The sequence below is a fragment of the Quercus lobata genome, chromosome 3 (genome assembly GCF_001633185.2).
Source record: "Quercus lobata isolate SW786 chromosome 3, ValleyOak3.0 Primary Assembly, whole genome shotgun sequence".
Classification (NCBI taxonomy): Eukaryota; Viridiplantae; Streptophyta; class Magnoliopsida; order Fagales; family Fagaceae; genus Quercus; species Quercus lobata.
In genome coordinates this window covers 2445023-2465013 of record NC_044906.1, presented here as the reverse complement: position 1 = coordinate 2465013, position 19991 = coordinate 2445023, and the positions used below count along the sequence as shown (strand labels likewise).

The window sequence follows — 19991 nt, the reverse complement described above, 5'->3', positions numbered from 1 at the left end:
TAAAATTTAGAGGTGCTTAGATTTTACATTTTGAAATTTCAAAATTTGGATTTTACTCTTTGAATTTTAATTTATTTTGCATCAGTAGCCACTCCATCCCTATTTTCCATTAAGTGTCATATAAGTTTGTCACTCATATTTAGTTTTTCTAATAATATGATGTCACGCAATTTTTATTATGCCATCTCATTTTTAATTTTCTTAGACCACAAATAATGTCACATTATTTTATTGGACAAACTAAACACACATGACAAATTTTTATGGCACTTAACGGAAAATATAGACAGAAGGGTTACTAATGCAAATGGAATAGAACTTTAGAAAATAAAATCCTATTTTTGAAACTTCAGGGTATAAAATCCAAATACTCCAAACTTTAGAGGTATAGTTTGCAATTTAGCCTTAATATTTCTTAAATCATGATGTATAAAATAGTGATTTATTTATTATTTAACTAGGTTAATTACATCTTAATTTTTATATATTAAATTTTTTGAGATCCATAGCCAACCCCATAATTTTGAGATTTTATTTATTTATTTATAATATAAGGAAGTGGTGTCCTAACCTTTAGTCGAACTATTACACTTTCCTACCCATAATATGTCCCAAAAATCTAAATAACTGATTGTATGATGGATCGAATCTGGAACCCTCCGTGTATACGTCACAGCTCACACCAACGTGCCCACCACATGGATATTTTTATTTTTTACTTTTTGAGAAACCACGTGGATATTTTCATGATGGTTCAAAATTTTTGAAATTAAAGTATTTTCAATGTTTGATTTTTGTTGTTGTAATAATATTATAGTATAATAATACTATTTGTGCTATAAGCTTTTATTATAAGAACATCTTATTAAAATTGGGAAAATTGCACTGGGAGGTTACTAAAATTACTTTCCCTCAAAAAAAAAAAAAAAAATTACACTAACTTTCCTTATTGTTTTGGACTGTACAGGCCTTACTTTCCTATTTCCAAAATAAACTACACTTTCTCCCTTAAACATTGTTAAAAGTCAGGAACGAAAGATGATTTATTTAGGATTTGTGACAAATTTGGCTTCTTTTGTTTACCACCCAGTTGTTCTTCTCTTTGGCACAGTACACCTTCCTCTCCATATAGCTCTACGGGAAACTTATCAAATATTTTTTACACTGTTTATTTAAATCTGTCCCAAAATAGCCTCTAACTACCCATCTACTTGTTTTGCCATAGCATAAGCATATATGTTAATTAGAGACCCGAATAAATTTCAACACCACATGCGTGGGTAGGTGTGATTCCAATTTTTGAATTCCTATAATCATCAAGTAACAATCACCTAAAGCTCAAGAAAAACCCAAGTATCTAATTCATCGAATCGTCCAAGCTTGTAAACACGATAAGCCAATGGTTGAACCAACCTGATTTCCCCCTCCTTGTTTAATCAACCACCAGCTTTGGAATCACATCTATCTACACACCAAAGTCACTCAAACACCTCTAGAAATCCGCCACCATCCACCAAACCCACATCATACAACCAAAGCTCACACCTCAATCGTCAAGGGTGGGAAAATCAAAATTAAAGAAACGGGAAAGATTAAAAAAAAGGGGGGGGGGTGTTTCAATGTAAGGATTAGAGAGAGAGGGACTAGATTTCAGTCACAGCCTCACAGGGGAAGACAGAAGCAAGCAGAAGATGGGTTTTGGGGGGTAAATAATAATTTCAATTAAAAAGTGATGGTAAAAAATATAAATTTATTAATTTCTGGATACTGACTTTTAAGTTTTAACGGTGTTAAGCTAACGGGATTTGAATTAGGTTCAACTTCACCCTCATCACTCTAAATATTTTTACCATCTTTACATTTTTTTTTTTTTTTTTTACTTTTAAATTTTTTATAACTTTTTTATTCAATGGTTAAGATTTGGAAGTTTCTTCTCAGCCATTGAGAGTTATTGCACCTAATCTCAATTCCGAGAGATGATAGTTTATTTTGAAGAGCATTCGTATTAGTTCGTGCAATTTTTTTTTTTTTTTTTTTTTAATTTAAGGATAAGAAACTACTTTTTCTATTTTACATTCTAACTTTTCAAAACAACCCACATAAAATTATCTATTTTACACTACATCTCATTGAATTATCAATTTTCTTGATTTTTTGATTGTTTATATTTCTTCACACACAACAACTATTATCCTCTCTCTTCTTTCATCCTCAGGTTACGCAAATAAAGAATTAAAAAAAATACAAAATGTATAATGATAGTGTAAATTTATATTGTTACTATAGCGAATATGTATTTTTATACAACTTTACATGGTCTAAAATATGGGTGAAGGTTGGACTTAGTTGGTTAAAATGTGGTATTTTTTCTATTATACTAGCATTGATGCGAGTGCTCAAGGAAGGTTTATATACAATTCAAAATAATGAAAGAAGTCAATGTAATTTAGTAAACTTCAGGTTAGGTTAGAGTAATTTTTTCCATTAAAACGGATTTGGCTATGTACATAAAGGCTAATAGATGAGACCATACCCAATAGTCCTTTAAAGTCTCATTAAAAATTTTAATTAAATAATAGGGGCGATTAAAATAAGTTTTAAAATTTTCAATATTTAAGTGTTCATTTGGTAATCTCTTATTTTTAGGTAGCTTATTTTCGTAGTGTTTATAATATATATATATATATATATAGTTTTTAGTAAATTTTAAGTTAATTGTGTGACAAAAAACCAAAAAGTAAACTTATTTTTCGGAAAACTAAAAATTAGATTATTTATATAAAAAAAAGTTTAAAAAATTAGACAAAAAGAAAAAGTCAAACTGACTCTAAAGTTAAACATTCTGTTTGGTTGCTTTAGAAAGGTAAATGAAAGAGTAGTAGGTGGGAGACATGATGGTATAAGGGATGTTTGAGTGTGTTGTTTCCACGTGTAATAATAAATACATGCCATGCGTACATAATTTTTTAAATAAAAATGGTTTGGTCAAAATCAGATATCACATCAGTATTTCTTTTAAGCCACGTATGCATAAACTAATGGAGATAGAGGGAAGGACGTAAGGTAGAACATTTTGCAAATTTTAAGGACGAAAAACAGACTTTTGATAAAATTTAGGGAAGAAAATAATATTTTACCCAATAATTTTCAAAAATATATAAGGCAATAACCTCACTTGAGGCACTTGTCTCTCTCACGTGTCCAAGGATTGTTTGACCCGGAGTAGGGGTGATTAAAATAAGTCTTAAAATTTATAATCTCTTATTTTCGGTAGCTTATTTTCGTAGTGTTTATAAAAAAGGAAATAGTTTTTAGTAACTTTTGTGTTAAATGTGTGACAAAAAATAAAAAGTAAACTTATTTTTGGAAAAACTAAAAATTAGATTATTTATATAAAAAAAAGTTAAAAAAAATTAGACAAAAAGAAAAAGATTTTAACAAATAAGAAAAAGTCAAACGGACTCTAAATTTAGCTTCATAAATTAGGACACAAATAATTTTCAACTATATACAAGACAATAACCTCACTTGAGGCACTTGTCTCTCTCACATGTCCAAGGATTGTTTGAACCGGAGAAAGGTCATTGTTTGTCACAAGCAACCACTAGTGTGTTACTTCCTATGCACTTCAATTAACAGTAGATAAATGACTATCAATATTTCACTGAGGTATTAATGGTTCATGATTTATATTGCTATGGAAGGTGTAAAGAATTTAACCACTGCTATGTAGAAAAAAGAAGCAGTACTCCAAAATACTAAATTGGTTGCTTTCCACGGACAAGTTGGACAAGCAATCTATGTGGGTGTGTGCCACATCTTTGGGATCATTATATGCAAATCTGAACTTTAATATACCTGTTCCTGTAGGATTGGCATGTGAAAATCCAGCTCGCATTCGGGGATGATTTCTCCAGCATCATTTATGACTGACTTTTGTGTGTTTAAAAAGCTCACGAGTTTTGGAAGCTGATGGAGTTCTAAGTGACGCAATTGAGGGAACAAGATCATATCTCTGTCTTCTATTTCGCCCTCTTCTTTTATGATTATTGCACCCATTATGCTACATTCCTGTATCACCAATTTTTGAAGTTGTGGAAGGCCCTTGGCTATGGTTGACGAGAAGATAAATTTTAGTTTCTCACAATGTTCCACTTTCATAATGCTTAAGTTACGAAAGGATGCCAAGGGAATCTGGCCGTGACATATTTCTTCCAAGTTGATCATGTTTTTGAGAGAGAGTATCTCCAGGACAGGAAAGACAACATCAGAGATAACCATCCCAGTCGAGTTGATGATGTACTTGATCTCGACATTGTTTTGGACGTGTAGATGCTTCAGTTGTTGGAAGCCTGTCATATCTAATTCATATATGACGCTCTTAACACCATTTAACTCATCCAAACACAGATTTTCAATACCATTCAACAACATTTTAATCCCCCTCTCCAAATGAAAGCTTGTATTCAACTTGAGTTTTAGTGCTCTTGAGTTTTCATGTTTATCAGACCAATCCCACACATCTCCTACGAATATTTTGTATCTTTGCAACTTCTCGAATAACAGATCTTTTGGCAACATGTTGGCATCTGGAATGTGCACTTCTAAAGTAGTCAACTGTGACAAATGCTTTAGCTCTGCAAGGCTAGCTCTTTCATTGTTGAGTCCTTCAACCTCCCACTGAGTGAAGCTATTGCCGACATACAGCTCTTCTAATTGTATCAAACATGATAGGACATTTGGTGGAATCAGTTTAAGTTTGGTACAATTGCTCAAATTCAAAATCCGTAAACGAGTCAAAAGCCCTGTTTCTCTCGGCAACTGTTCAACATTGGGGTGAAGAAGGCTAAGATTTTCTAAATTTCTCAGCTCTCCAATCATAGCTACGTCTTCCAACACACACTGATCCAAACGCAATGTTTCCAAACTAGGGAATGCAACCTGCAAGTCCATTCCATGTGTGTTAATAACATAACTAATCATAGTAACTCACATAATAGAAAATAAGATATATACGAAGTAAAACAGGGGATTATAAAAATAGAATTACCTCTTCATTGAAGAGAGGTTGCACAGAGAATTCATTTTAAGTAATTAGGAAGCAATTAATTCTCTCAAACGACTAGAATAATTAAACTTTTGATATCAGTTTCTAATTTTTTTTTTTCATAAAAAAAAAAAAAAATGTTTCTCATTTTTGATTGCTCTGTTTACCACATAAAGAAACAGAGCCTCTCACTGTAACATATACTCTCATTTTCTTCTTCAATAAAGATCACAGCAATTCTATTTAAAGAGACAGCATTCTTGACAAACCAAAACATTGCATACGCTAGGTACCTATGTTATTGCTATTTCATTTGAGGCAACTTGGCAAGCAATGTGAGGAAAGAGCCATCAAAAGATATCATTACGATAGCACATTATGATCCTGCCACATAGCTAGGTTATAAATACGGGTTGCATCTTACTTTTATTAATTAATTTTTAATGTTTTTATAATACTATTTGTGCTATAAGCTTTTGTTAGAATAAGATTTTATTAAAACAAGGTATACATATACATATTTTTTATCACAAAAATATGAGAGGTGTTATGTTCACAACATTTTCATTACAAATCATAAGTGATAAGTTACTATTGGTTCTAGTTTAAATCTATAACTTCAATTATTTTTTTGCTCATTCATAACAACCAATCACAACTTAACATTTAGGATTTGTAGTGAACATGTTGTGGACATAGCATTTTTCTAAAAATATACATTATTTCATCAAATTATTAAAAAATAAATGTAATTAAATGCATAATATATTTCAAATTTGGGGCCAGTTTTTCTTTTTTGAGAGGATTTATATTATACCATTAGTCTCTTACCTCTTCCACCAAGAAAAGTGGTTATTGATATAGGAAACAATCATAAAAGACAAGATAAGATATAAACAAAAAAAAAAAGATGCCAAGGAATTCTATGTTTATATGAAAAATGTATTTATGGTTTTGCATGAAAATATTTTTGAATACGGTCCCAAAGTGTCAATGGATCATATATCTTGATGAAAAAAAAAAAAAAATCAAGAAGACTTGATCTTAAATTAAAGAGTAATGAAAAATGTCATGAATATCCAATAAACCAATCTCTCAAAAAAAGAAGTATCTACAAAATATGAGATGAATATATGCTTGCAAATCAGATGCAAGGTGGAGTCATTTATAAGAAAACCATCTTATACAGATGCATTAAACAGCACTTGTGATTAAATTTTTATGTTTAACATGATTGCCAAAATTTTAAATTTTATAATGACGCATATAGTAGCTTAATTATGAGATTTTGTTGATATTTGTTAATTTGATAAACTTTTCGATAGACAACATCACAGTTTTTGTATTTGTTTTTTAATTGGCTCTGTTAATCATTGTTGAGCAAAATTCCTTATATGATATTTTGTGTTTTGTTTGCGAAGCATCTTCATATATGTATACTTTGATTAGATAGATTTTAGAGATCCAAAAGGGGGCATGCAATTTATAGAATCTCCACATTGCATAGGAAAGCACATGAGGACATGCTTTTAAAGAATGATATCCCTTCAATGTGTAGAGATGTCTATAGAAATATAACTAGATGAAAAATAAAAAGAAGAAATTAACATAGATTGAATTTTTAAGAAACATGTCATGAATCCTACAACTAACATAAATTAACTAATTGCGAACCTTTAAATTAAAACATAGTGGTGTAAGAGTCATTTACAAGAAAATCCTTTTTTCCAAAACCATGTTAATCAATTAGTAGTTGTTGTCGATCAATTGTTTCAATTTGTCACAATTTGACACCTGTAGTACTTTCATATTTTTGGACACGTTGACCAAAAAAAACACACTAAAGGTACCTATATTTTGATGCAAGAAAGATTAAGGATTTTGTTAAAAAAAAAAATATATATATAGATATATGACCTTTATTAAGAACTTCGCGTTTGAAACTTGTTTTTTGCGTGAGAGACGAGTATGACTCCAAACAAAGTTATCATTTCTCGTAAACATAAATATTATAAAAGAGTAGTTAAATTAGCCTCTTACCTCTTCAACCAAGAAAAGGGGTTGTTGAGTGGAGGTCTCTAGTTGGCTCTGTTCAACTGTTTCTTGAAAGTTCAAAATTTTTGAAGCAAATATCTCAATTTGGTCACATTCAGACACCTCCAATTCTTTTAGCAATGGCCATTCTGAAGTATGCACCCCTCGGCAAAACCACTTGAGCTTTGGCAAATTACGAAGATATAGGAGAGTTACTTTAGGGAAAACAAATCTTGCTGCTGCTTCTGCAATTTCTTCCCGTGAAACAATTTCCTCCACTCCACAATCGTCTATCCGAAGATCCTCCAATTGCATGAGACATCTAGCCACAGATGCTGGGAACAAACTTTTCAAACTCTCACATTCCAAAACACTAATAAATTGTAAATTTTGAAAGCTGAAAATTCCTTGGGGGTCCTTATTCCAGACCTGCTTCATTTTCGGTAGACGATAAAATATCAATCTTTTCAACGGAATGGCTGTCACAGCGTGTGATTCTCTAACATCGAGCCTTTGAAGTTCAAACACTTCTTGCAGTGAACCACAATAACCTACTTCAAGTCTCTCTAGACTTTGGAATCTTGTCAGCATATTAGATTCAAAGATGTTCATAAGATTTTCACAGTATTGAACAAATAGAGAATGAAGCTTGAAAAAGGAATCTTCAGCTAATTGATCGTGCCATATGATTTTCAAGTTCTCCATGTGCATGATCGTCAATGTTTCCAAACTAGGGAATGCAACCTGCAAGTCCATCCCACGTGTGTTAATAACATAACTAATCATAGTAACTCACATAATAGAAAATAAGATATATACGAAGTAAAACAGGGGATTATAAAAATAGAATTACCTCTTCTTTGAAGAGAGGTTGCACAGAGAATTCATTGTCAGTAACTAGGAAGCAGTTAGTTTCTCAAAAGACTAGATTATTTAAACTTTTGATATCAGTTTCTCATTTTTTTAATCCAAAAAAAAAAAAAAAAAATGTTTCTCATTTTTGATTGCTCTGTTTACTACATAAAAAAACAGAGCCTTTCATTGTAACATATACTCACATTTTCTTCTTCAATAAAGATCACATCAATTCTATTTAAAGAGACAGCATTTTTGACAAACCTAAAGTTTCATTTGAGGCAACTTGGTAAGCAATGTGAGGAAGGAGCCATCTAAAGATAAATTCATTACAATAGCACATTATGATAAATTCATTACAATCGCACATTACAATAGCACATTATCAAATAGCTAGGTTATAAATACGGGTTTCATCTTACTTTTATTAATTAATTTTTAATGTTTTAATAATACTGTTTGTGCTATATGTTGAAGATGATAAAGCTAAACACAACTTTTCATTAAGTCTGAAGACAAAAGGCAGTCATACGCATCGTTTCATTCAAATAAATAGCTAATGTATTGGTATTGCTCAAACGGTGTCCTATTGAAGATTCAAGAATCAGTTGGTATTGGCGGGCTTTTCAGTTAGGAAGCTGTGATCAACCAACTCAACAAACTCCATCTTTCATGGATCTAATCCGTAATTCCAGGGGTTCTGTTTTATTCAATTAGGGAGATTTACTTGTATAAATACTGTATCTAGCACCAGAATGTAATTAAGCAAGATCAAATACAATTTCTCTTTGATATCTCTCTCTCTCTTTCACCCTTTTCTTCTCTCTCTGCAATTGTTTGTTGTTCTTCAATCTAGCTAAACAGTGTTAGATTCTCTTTGTTAGAATTTCATTGCTATAAGCTTTTATTACAATAAGATTTTATTAATACAAGCTATGTATATACACATTTTTTTCACAAAAATATGAGAGGTGCTATATCCACAACAAATCATACGTGATAAGTTGCAATTAGTTCTAATATGATTCTATAACTTAAATTATTATTATTTTTTTTTTTTGCCCACTTATAACAAACAATAACAACCTAACATTTAGAATTTGTATTGATGTCAAAAAATTTGCACTGAGATTCAACCGAGGTCGAACCGTAATAATGTTATAATTAATTTAATAATAATAAAATACAAATAAAGGTATTAAAATGATAAACATTAACAAATTTATACTAAAAATATGTCTAAAAAAATTACACAACTTTCAAATGAATGTTCACCATTTTATAAGGTTAATAGAAAATAATAAAGCATAAACAAGTGGAAAAAAAAAATTGTGTTTAGTAATCTTTAAAAAAAAAAAAATCTAAAATAAAATCATTTTCAACATAAATTAATAAATTGTATATTCGCATGTAAAAAACATAGTTCTTGAACCTCTAATAAAACTATCAAATAATAATAGATTGAGAGGGGTAATATAATAATTTGGAAAACTATAATCTAAATTGTAAATAAATAAAATATTAAATCCAAGACTGACATAACAAAGGAGCATAGCCTATTGGTTAATGTATTAGTATTTGATCTACTGATTTAGTAAATTTTTATATTTAAAATGAAAGTATGGTGAAAATGTTATGGACGTAACACTTCTCTTAAACTATTGATCTCCCATTCAATTACTAATAACCTATGAAGCATGGACACAGCTGGGATGGTGCCGCACTGGAGTTCGATGCGGCCCGACATGCGGTGCAGCGTTCGACGCGGCTGCTCGAGCGTTGGTGCTGCGTTTGAGCTTTTTATTTTTATTTATTTTTAATTTTTTTTCACATGGATTCGCACCGACTCGGCTTCGATTTGCGCCGAACTAGACAGATTCGGCCAGAATCAAGCCATATCGGCCAAATCAGGTCATATCGACCGACGACTGAAACGGCCAAAACAGACCAAATTGGCCGAAATCGGCCTTGAATCACGCCAAAACATCCTAAATTTAAATAAGGAAGTGGTGTCCTAAATTTTAGTCAAACTATAGCAAACCCCATAATTTTGAGATCCATAGCCAACCCCATAATTTTGAGATTTTATTTATTTATTTATAATATAAGGAAGTGGTGTCCTAACCTTTAGTCGAACTATTCCACGGTCCTACCCATAATATGTCCCAAAAATTTAAATAACCGACTGTATGGTAGATTGAATTTGGAACCCTCCGTGAATATGTCACAGCTCACACCAACGTACCCACCACATGGATATTTTCATTTTTTATTTTTTGAGAAACCACGTGGATATTTTCATGATGGTTCAAAAATTTTGAAATTAAAGTTTTTTAATGTTTGATTTTTGTTGTTGTAATTATATTATAGTATAATAATACTATTTGTGCTATAAGCTTTTATTACAAGAACATCTTATTAAAATTGGGAAAATTGCACTGGGAGGTTACTAAAATTACTTTACCTAAAAAAAAAAAAATACTAAAATTACACTAACTTTCCTTATTGTTTTGGATTGTACAAACCTTACTTTCCTTCTTCCAAAATAAACTACTCTTTCTCCCTTAGACATTGTTAAAAGTCAGTAACGAAAGATGATTTATTTAGGATTTGTGACAAATCTAGCTTCTTTTGTTTACCACCCAGTTGTTCTTCTCCTTGGCACAGTACACCTTCCTCTCCATATAGATCTACGGGAAATTTATCAAATATTTTCTACACTGTTTATTTAAATTTGTCCCAAAACAGCCTCTAATGCTGTGTTTGTTTTGGCTTCAAATCACTTCCGAAAATGCTTTTCCGTAAATGCGGGTATTTGGTTGCGCATGGAAAATAAATTTTCCGGAAAATATTTTCAGTTGACCGTGTGTTTTAATGGCTTTGACCTGGAAATTGGTTTCAATCAAAATTTTCACTTCAAACCATTTTCGGACTCACGCGCAAAGAGAGAGAGAGAGAGAGAGAGAGAGAGAGAGAGGAAGAAGAGAGAGCCCAGATCACGCCTTCAACTTTGCCGGCGAACCCAGAGCCCAGATCACGCCTTCAACTTCGCCGATCTACAAACCGATCTTCGACCCAGAGCCTTCGACCCACCGATCTACGAACCCAAGAACCGATCTTCGACCCACGAGCCTTTGACTTCACCGGCGACCCAGAGCCTTCGCGCCACGAACCCACGAACCGATCTCTCTCTGTGTGTGATTTTGATTTTTTGTGTGATTTTGATCGACCCACAAACTGATCTACGTTTCTGTATGATTTTGATTTTTTACTCTCTCTCTTTGATCTATGATTTTTTTGTTGTTGTTGTGGTGGTGTGGGTGGTGGTGTTTTGGTGGTTTTCCTATTGTGTGGTGGTGGGTTTTGTGTGGGTGGTGGTGGAAAATAGCATTTTCAGAATGTTACCAAACATATGAAAATATTTTCTAGAACAATTTTCATAATGCAACCAAACACTTGAAAATATTTTCCTTTCCCGAAAATAGCATTTCTGGAAAATATTTATTTTCCGAAAAATATTTTATATTGAACCAAACACAGCCTAACTACCCACCTACTTGTTCAGCCATAGCATAAGCATATATGTTAATTAGAGACCCGAATAAATTTCAATACCACATGTTGGGTAAGTGTGATTCCAATTTTTGAATTCCTATAATCATCAAGTAACAATCACCTAATACTCAAGAAAAACCCAAGTATCTAATTCACCGAATCGTCAAAGCTTGTAAACCCGATATGCTAGTGGTTGAACCAACCTGATTTCCCCCTCTTTGTTTAATCAACCACCAGCTTTGGGATCACACCTATCTACACATCAAACTCACTCAAACACCTCTAGAAATCCACCACCATCCACCAAACCCACATCATACAACCAAAGCTCACACCTCAATCTTCAACGGTGGGAAAATCAAAATCAAAGAAAGGGGAAAGATAAAAAAAGTGGGGGGGGGGGGTTCAATGTAAGGATGAGAGAGAGAGAGAGAGAGGGAGAGAGAGAGAGAGGGACTAGATTTCAGTCACAGCCTCACAGGGGAAGACAGAAGCAACCAGAAGATGTGTTTTGGAGGGTAAATGATAATTTCAATTAGAAAGTGATGGTAAAAAATATAAATTTATTAATTTCTGGATAGTGACTTTTAAGTTTTAACCGTGTTAAGCTAACGGGATTTGAATTAGGTGCAATTTCCCCCTCATAACTCATAAAATATTTTTACCATCTTTACTTTTTTTCTTTTTTTACTTTTTAAATTTTATAACTTTTTTATTCAATGGTTAAGATTTGGAAGTTTCTTCTCAGCCATTGAGAGTTATTGCACCTAATCTCAATTCTGAGAGATGATAGTTTATTTTGAAGAGTATTCGTATTAGTTTGTGCAAAAATTTCTTTATATTTCAGGATAAGAAACTACTTTTTCTATTTTACATTCTAACTTTTCAAAACAACCCACATCAAATTATCTATTTTATACTACTGGTCCGTTTGGATTAAACTTATTTTTGCTGAAACTGAATATACTGTAGCAAAAATAATTTTTAAATGTGTGAATAGTGCCGTGGGGCCCATTTTTAATATTTTTAAATATGTGAATAGTGTTGCTACAGTGATTTTTGTCTCTTGCACAGTAAATTCATGTGATTTTACTATTCATGAGCTAAAAAAAAAAAAAAAGCCCAAAACGCTAAACACAGACGCACAAAACACGCAATCCAAACGGCTACTACATCTCATTAAATTATCAATTTTCTTGATTTTTTTAATTGTTTATATTTTTTCACACACAACAACCTTTATCCTCTCTCTTCTTTCATCCTCAAGTTACGCAAAGAAAGAATAAAAAGTAAATACAAAATGAATAATGATAGTGTAAATTTATATTGTTACTGTAGTGACTATGTATTTTTACACAACTTTACATGGTCTAATATGGGTGAAGGTTGGACTTAGTTGGTTAAAATGTGGTTTTCTTTCTATTATACTAGCATTGATGCGAGTGCTCAAGGAAGGTTTATATACAATTCAAAATAATGAAAGAAGTCAATGAAATTTAGTAAACTTCATATTAGGTTAGAGTAATTTTTTCCATTAAAACGGTTTTGGCTATGTACATAAAAGCTAATAAGTGAGACCATACCCAATAGTCATTTAAAGTCTCATTAAAATTTTTTATTAAATAATAGGAGCGATTAAAATAAGTTTTAAAATTTTCAATATTTAATTGTTTGTTTGGTAACCTCTTACTTTTAGGTAGCTTTTTATCGTAGTGTTTATAATATATATATATATATATATATAGTTTTTAGTAATTTTAAGTTAAATGTATGACAAAAAAACCAAAAAGTAAACTTATTTTTTGAAAAATTTAAAGTTAGATTATTTATTTTAAAAAAAAGTTTAAAAAAATTAGACAAAAAGAAAAAGTCAAACTGACTCTAAATTTAGCTCCATATATTTGGACACAAATAATTTTCAACTATATATAAGGCAATAACCTCACTTGAGGCACTTGTCTCTCTCACGTGTCCAAGGATTGTTTGACCAGGAGAAAGGTCATGTGTTTATCACAAGCACCCACTAGTTTGTTGCTTCCTATACACTTCAATTAACAGTAGATAAATGACTATCAATATTTTAATGGTATTAATGGTTCATGATTTTTATTGCTATGGAAGGTGTAAAGAATTTAACCACTGCTATGTGGAAAAAATTAACAGTATATGATTTCAGTTAATTGATCGTGCTATATGATTTTTGAGTTTCCCATGTGCAAGATTCTCAATGTTTCCAAACTTGGGAACACAACCTGCAAGTCCATCCTGTGTGTGCTATTGACATATCTAATCATAATAACAAACATAATAGAAAATAAATTATATACGAAGTAAAACAAGGGATAATAAAAATAGAATTACCTCTTCATTGAAGAGAGGTTGCATGGCAATTTGAGAGATCTCCTCTGAATTCACTTCCTTAAGTTCTTTGCTCAATATCATGCCTGAACTAACAGTTCTGAATACGAATGACTCCAATTTAGGGCATTTTTCTATCATCATATCCTTCAATAATGGAAATTTGATATTGCTTCCTACGCAGAATCTTTTGAGGACTGGAAGATCTTTTAGAATCAGGTCTTCCAGTCGAGGGAACAACACCTTTGGAATTATTTCTTCTTCTCCTAAGTCTTCTGTGAGTAGTACCTCTTCCATTACCTTACAGTCCTCAATGTCAAGATATTTGAGCTGAATCATAAATGTCGCTGTAGAAGAAGACAATAGGTATTTTAAATTGCTAGAGCCTTTCACGGTCAAGTTTCGCAAATTTTGAAATCTCGGGTCTGTTAATTTGAAAGAGGAGGTTGCCCGATGTTGGTTGTGAAGTAGTATCTCTTCGGAGTGTATAGAGGACAGTTCCAACGTTTCCAAGTTGGGGAACACAACCTGCAACAACAATTAATTATCTACTTCAGCAAACTTGTTAAAAGAAATGAAGAAAACGGTGTCGTATTTGGCTAATACAACGGGGCCCAGACCTCAAACGATGATGAAGTCCAGACTCAAACGATGTCGTAAAGACTTGGAGTACTTTTTTTTTTTAAGAGGGTTTTAACTTAAATGATGCACGCCTGATCATTTTTTTCATTTAGCTCAAGTTGTTAGTATTTGATTAGACACGTGTTCTAATTAAATTGGTTAAAGTAATTAGGAAGCAGTTAATTCTCTCAAATGGCTAGATTAGTTATACTTATGAAGGAACAGAGTCTCTGCAACAACAGTTAATTCACTCAAGCATTTTTGGTCACTCTGTTTTCTATATGAAGGAACAGAGGCTCTCATTTTCTTATAAATTTTTTTTTTTAAAAAAAGCCTCTCATTGTAACTACATATACTCTCACAGAAATCCTATTTATAGTGAGAGAGTATTTTTGACAAACCTAAACAGTGCATAAGTGAGGGTACGTATATTATTGTTATTTCATTTGAGGAAATCACCAAATTATTTTTTGAACATAGTGGCATGGCAACTTGGCAGGCAATGAGAGGGAAAAGTCATCAAAAGATAAATTCATTATAAAGGCACATTATGATCCTGTCACATATCTACACCTTTTTTTTTTTTTTTTTTTTTTGGAGTTAGAGAGAGGGGATTCTAAAAATGGAGTTTCTTAAAACAGGAAAGAATAGTGATTTTTTTTAACTAACTAGGTTATAAATACAAGATACTTTTTTATTATTATTATAGATACTTTTATTATTTTAATTTTTAAATAATATTATTTGTGTTATAAGCTTTTATTCCAAGAAGATTTTATTAAAACTGAGATCTATACACAAAACTAATATGTGGGACCGTACTCAATACATTTTTTTTTTTTTGAGAAACAATACACAAGAAGTTGAAAGCAAAATTTAAATAAAAATCCTTTGTCTTAATTAATGTTTTACTTTATGTATTGTTTTAAAAACGGGACTGCCTAGCCGGTTGAACTAGGAATTGGACTCAAAATAGGTTTGGGTAAAAATTGAAAACTGATCAAAAACAGGAAAAAATCAAGTAGTCCCTTTTTCAGTTCTCCAAGGAGGGGCATTAAAGTCTTTCTATTTTCGATATATTTGAAATTGGCCAAGGAGGAATGTGAACCCTGGGTGTCTTTCATGAAAACACAAGAGACTATGAAGTTAAGCTATAGGGCTCTTGGAGATTTGTATTCCCAAATTTGCAAACAATTAACATTGAAACTCAATAGTCATTTAAGTCTCAATATAATTTTTGATTGCATAATTAGGGTGATCAACTAAGTGTAACCATGCGACTCCAAAAAAAAAAAAAAAAAAAACTAAGTGTAACCATGTTTTCATCAATTAATAACTTTCAAGTCCTAATAAAGATGCAACATTTAAATTTAGCTTCACAAAAATTATAAATAAATAAAAAATCAGCTTCATAAAGTAGGACACAAGTTACTAATTGTGTGACATACGTACCCTTTCTTACCCAACTAATATTCTTTAGCTATAAGCCTATAACCTCACTTGAGGCACATGTCTCTCTCACGTGTCCATGACTTATTTATGCATGAGAAAGGATATGTGTGTCACAAGTGCCCACTGATATTTTACTCCCATTTACTTCAATTAACAATTGGTAATAGAAACTATCAGCATTGCCATGTTTCTAATGGTCCAGGATTTTTTTTAAGAGCGTTACGTTTGGAAGGTGCAATTGTGCAAAGAATAGTTATGTTATGAAAAAAAAATCTGCTTATGCTAGTATAAGAAAAAATTATTTAATGCTCTAGGGTTAATTTTTCCCTCTGCACCTTAATTATTTTGAATTTAGCCACTGTTGTGTGAAAAGGGAGCATTACTCTAAAATAATAAATATTAATTACTTTAGTAAACATATCCCAAATTGATTTTAATTTGGTTATTTACTACAGACAAATTGGACTATCAACCTTTTAATTCATAAACTTTAATTAATGTACCTGTTCGCTTTGAGGAATGACTTCTCCAGCATCAATTATGTCTGAATTTTGTGTACTTAAGAAGCTCATGAGCTTTGGAAGACAATGTAGTAGTAAGTGACGCAATTGAGGGAACAATTTCATATCTCTGTCTTCTATTCTGCCCTCTTCTTTTTCGACTATTTCACCCATGATGCTGCATTCTCTTATCTCTAACGTTTGAAGTTGTGAAAGGCTTTTAGCTATGGATGATGAGAAAATAAACTTTAGTTTCTCACAATGTTCCACTTTCACAATGCTTAAGTTACGAAAGGATGTCAAGGGAATTTGTCCATGACATATTTCTTCCAAGTTGATCATGTTTTTGAGAGAAAATATCTCCAAGACAGGAAAGACAACATCAGCAATACCCAACCCCTTTGAATGGATGATGTACTTCATCTCAGAATTATTTTGGACATGTAGATGCTTCAGTTGTTGGAAGCCTTTGCTATCTAATTCAGATATGATACTCCTGACACCTTTTAACTCATCCAAACACAAATCTTCTATTCCACTCAACAACATCTTGATCCCCCTCTCTAATTCAAAGCTTGAATTCAACTTGAGTTTTAGTGCTCTTGAGCTTTCAGATTTGCCAAACTGATCCCACACATCTCCTATAAAAATTTGGTATCTTTTCAACTTCTTAAACAACAAATTTTTTGGCAACATGTTGGCATTTGGAATATTTACTTCTAAAGTGGTCAACAACGATAAATGCTTTAACTCTGCCAGACTAGCTCTTTCGTTGTTCACTCCTTCAAGCTCCCATTGAGTGAAGCTATCACTGACATATAATTCTTCTAATTGTTTCAAGTTTGATAGGACGTTGGGTGGAATCACTTCAAGTTTGGTACATTTGCTCAAATCCAACATCCGTAAATGAGTCAAGAGACCTATTTCTTGTGGCAACTGTGTAAATTCGGAATGACCAAGGTGAAGAATTTCTAGATTTTTCAACTCTCCAATCACAGCAATATCTTTAAGAACACATTCAATCAGACACAATGTTTGTAAGTTTGTGAGGAGATTAATTGATGAAGGAAGTGATGTAAGTCTCATTTCAGTTAAATCTAAAACTTTGAGCTCCCTCATTCCTTTGAAAAAAAATTCTGAAATTTTAAAATCTCGATCTCTGCCAACCACGCACAAGAATCTTAATTTCGGACATACCAACCCGTCAGGAAGTTCATGGATATCCCTAGCAAGAACAGAGATTGATGTGCACATTTTTAATGCATCTTCATCTGGCCACTTTACTGGATCATCATTTCTCATCGTGAACTTATTTTCATCAATGGCAATTAGTATGGCGACATCACGAACAAGATCATGCATACGGACATACTTGCTTGTACGAGGGTCTTCTAGCAACAAACAAGAGTCTTTGAGGATCCGAACCAGCGTATACACTTTATTTCGAGCTTCTTCCAATGTACGGATGCCAGGAAATAAACACATGCCAAAACAGTATTTTACCAAGTCCTCGTAAAAAATGGCAGGACCTATTTGACTACATAGTAAAAAGAAGGACTTGACCACTGGACTTCCAAGATGTTTGTAACTCAACTCTATTTTTGAATATATAGCTGCTTGCATTCCTGTGAGGTGTACAGGGGAGGGTCTCCTTAGTTGTTGTAGAGCATCTTCCCATTCAAACAAACTCTTATCTTTTAATGCCGTTGCAACTGTTACAAGTGCGAGAGGCAAACCTGCACACACTTGAGCCACCTGCGTTGCGATGGATCTCAAATTAGGATCTTTGAGAGAATCACCTGCCATCTTCTCAAATAAACTCCATGCTTCATCTGGGGATAAAACACCAAGCTCAAATTTTTTTTGCGTGTTCATCTCACAAGATAATATATCTCTATCTCTGGATGTCAACAATATTTTACATCCATCACAAGGAATTCCTATCGCCTCCAAATCAAGTTTATTCCATATATCATCTAGGATAACAAGTACTTTCTTGTTTCTTTTTAGCCTCTCCCGTAGAAGAATTGCTCTTCCAGGTACAGTCTCCACATCAAACTTCAGACCTAGCATGTCCGCAATTTCTCCTTGAATTCTTCTCAAGTCGGAGCTTTGCATCACAGCAGCCATAGCGACCTCGTCAAATATCTTTTCTTCCTTGGCTTGCCAAACAACTTCGTTCACAATTGTAGTCTTCCCTGCACCAGGCATCCCCCACACCCCAATAACGTTGATATTATTATCTCGTAGTGCCTCCATAAGTCCCTTCACAGTTGACATTCTTGACTCAAAGGTCACGTAAATAGCATGTGAAGCAGGACGGTGGGAAACTGTGTCAAAATTGCCAGTTTTTAGGGCATCATCGATATCTTGTACTATTTTCTTTGCTTTCTTTCTTTGTTGATGACATTGCTTCAAGTTCAGGCATGCCCCACCGGAAGATCTCGTATTTCCTTTTTCTTCATCTTTCAGAATTTCCTTGGCCTCTTTCAAAGTCACATCTACCTTTTCTAACCAATTGCGAACATCAATTTCAATTTCTTCAGCGCTTCTTATAGCAGCGTCAACGGAATTTTGCACCTTATATCTAGCAGCATCCAACATCTTTACTTTTTTCTTCATATTTTGAATGTCGTCGCAGTAGAGAAACGAATGACTTAGACACTGTCCAACTAAGCACTTAGCTATCTCTGCTGCAATCGAAATAACAATCTCCATTCTTATTTCAATATATTTGTCCTCTTTACGTTGGTTTTTTCTCCCTTTTCTTTTTCGGTGTGTGTGAAAGTAGACACAAACTCAAATTCAAAACCAAGAAAAAGAAAACTAGACCCTGCAATGAGAATAAACCATTGGGAGTAACAAGGAATACTCTCCTTAGGATATTGAAAGACCGGATCGTAAAGAGGCCCACTAGAATGAAGTTGGGAAAGGAATCCAACTTAACCAAAGTGAAAATAGGGACCAGCAGCAGCACACATCTCTCTTTTGAATATGATTAGGCAAAGTTTGGAGTAAGTTCTAATGATGGAAAAACGGCCATGACGTATGAACAGTGAATCGGATGTGCACCTACAGACCACACGAATCAAACTTTAGAGCTAGAATTTCAATCCTGAGAGTTAATTGCTTCACCAGCCCATCCAGTCATATCCGGCCTAGTTCTGAATATTCAATGTGTGCAAAGTTAGAAAACTGGAGTGTTCCATCGTTTATCTCAAAAAAATAGAAAAGAAAAGAGAAAACTGGAGTGGATAATGGTAATATTAAAATTCAAAAAAAAAAAGACATTGTTTTCATTCTGGTTGTTGTTTCTTAAACAAAATGACAAATTGACAACACCCACGGACGGAAATTATTCCCTTCTCTATTATGCTAGGGATACAATTTTTAACACAATTTTATACCACAATTTGTCACATAGTGAGTTTTGATTAATGAGGGTATGTCCCTACATGGTTCATTGACATATTCTTACCAATCACTACTCGTCATGTGATGAGTTGTGGCACAAAATTGTGCCAAAAGTTGTGTTCTTAGCATAATTCCTTCTCCCAAGGATGACACGC

The 19991-nt window shown here is 32.8% G+C and overlaps 1 protein-coding gene across 1 annotated transcript in view; it reads right to left on the bottom strand.

The window, feature by feature from the left end:
* LOC115979784 overlaps window positions 1-19575 on the bottom strand; it is a 28764-nt gene extending 9189 nt beyond the window's left edge. Inside the window, exons 1-4 of the mRNA XM_031101842.1 lie at window positions 16426-19575; window positions 13853-14377; window positions 7088-7825; window positions 3859-4941 (exon numbers count right to left, since the gene is read on the bottom strand). Coding sequence (XP_030957702.1) covers window positions 3859-4941; window positions 7088-7825; window positions 13853-14377; window positions 16426-19140 — 5061 coding nt within the window. The 5' untranslated portion in view covers window positions 19141-19575. The remainder of the gene's footprint in view (window positions 1-3858; window positions 4942-7087; window positions 7826-13852; window positions 14378-16425) is intronic.
* Window positions 19576-19991: the final 416 nt, after the last annotated feature.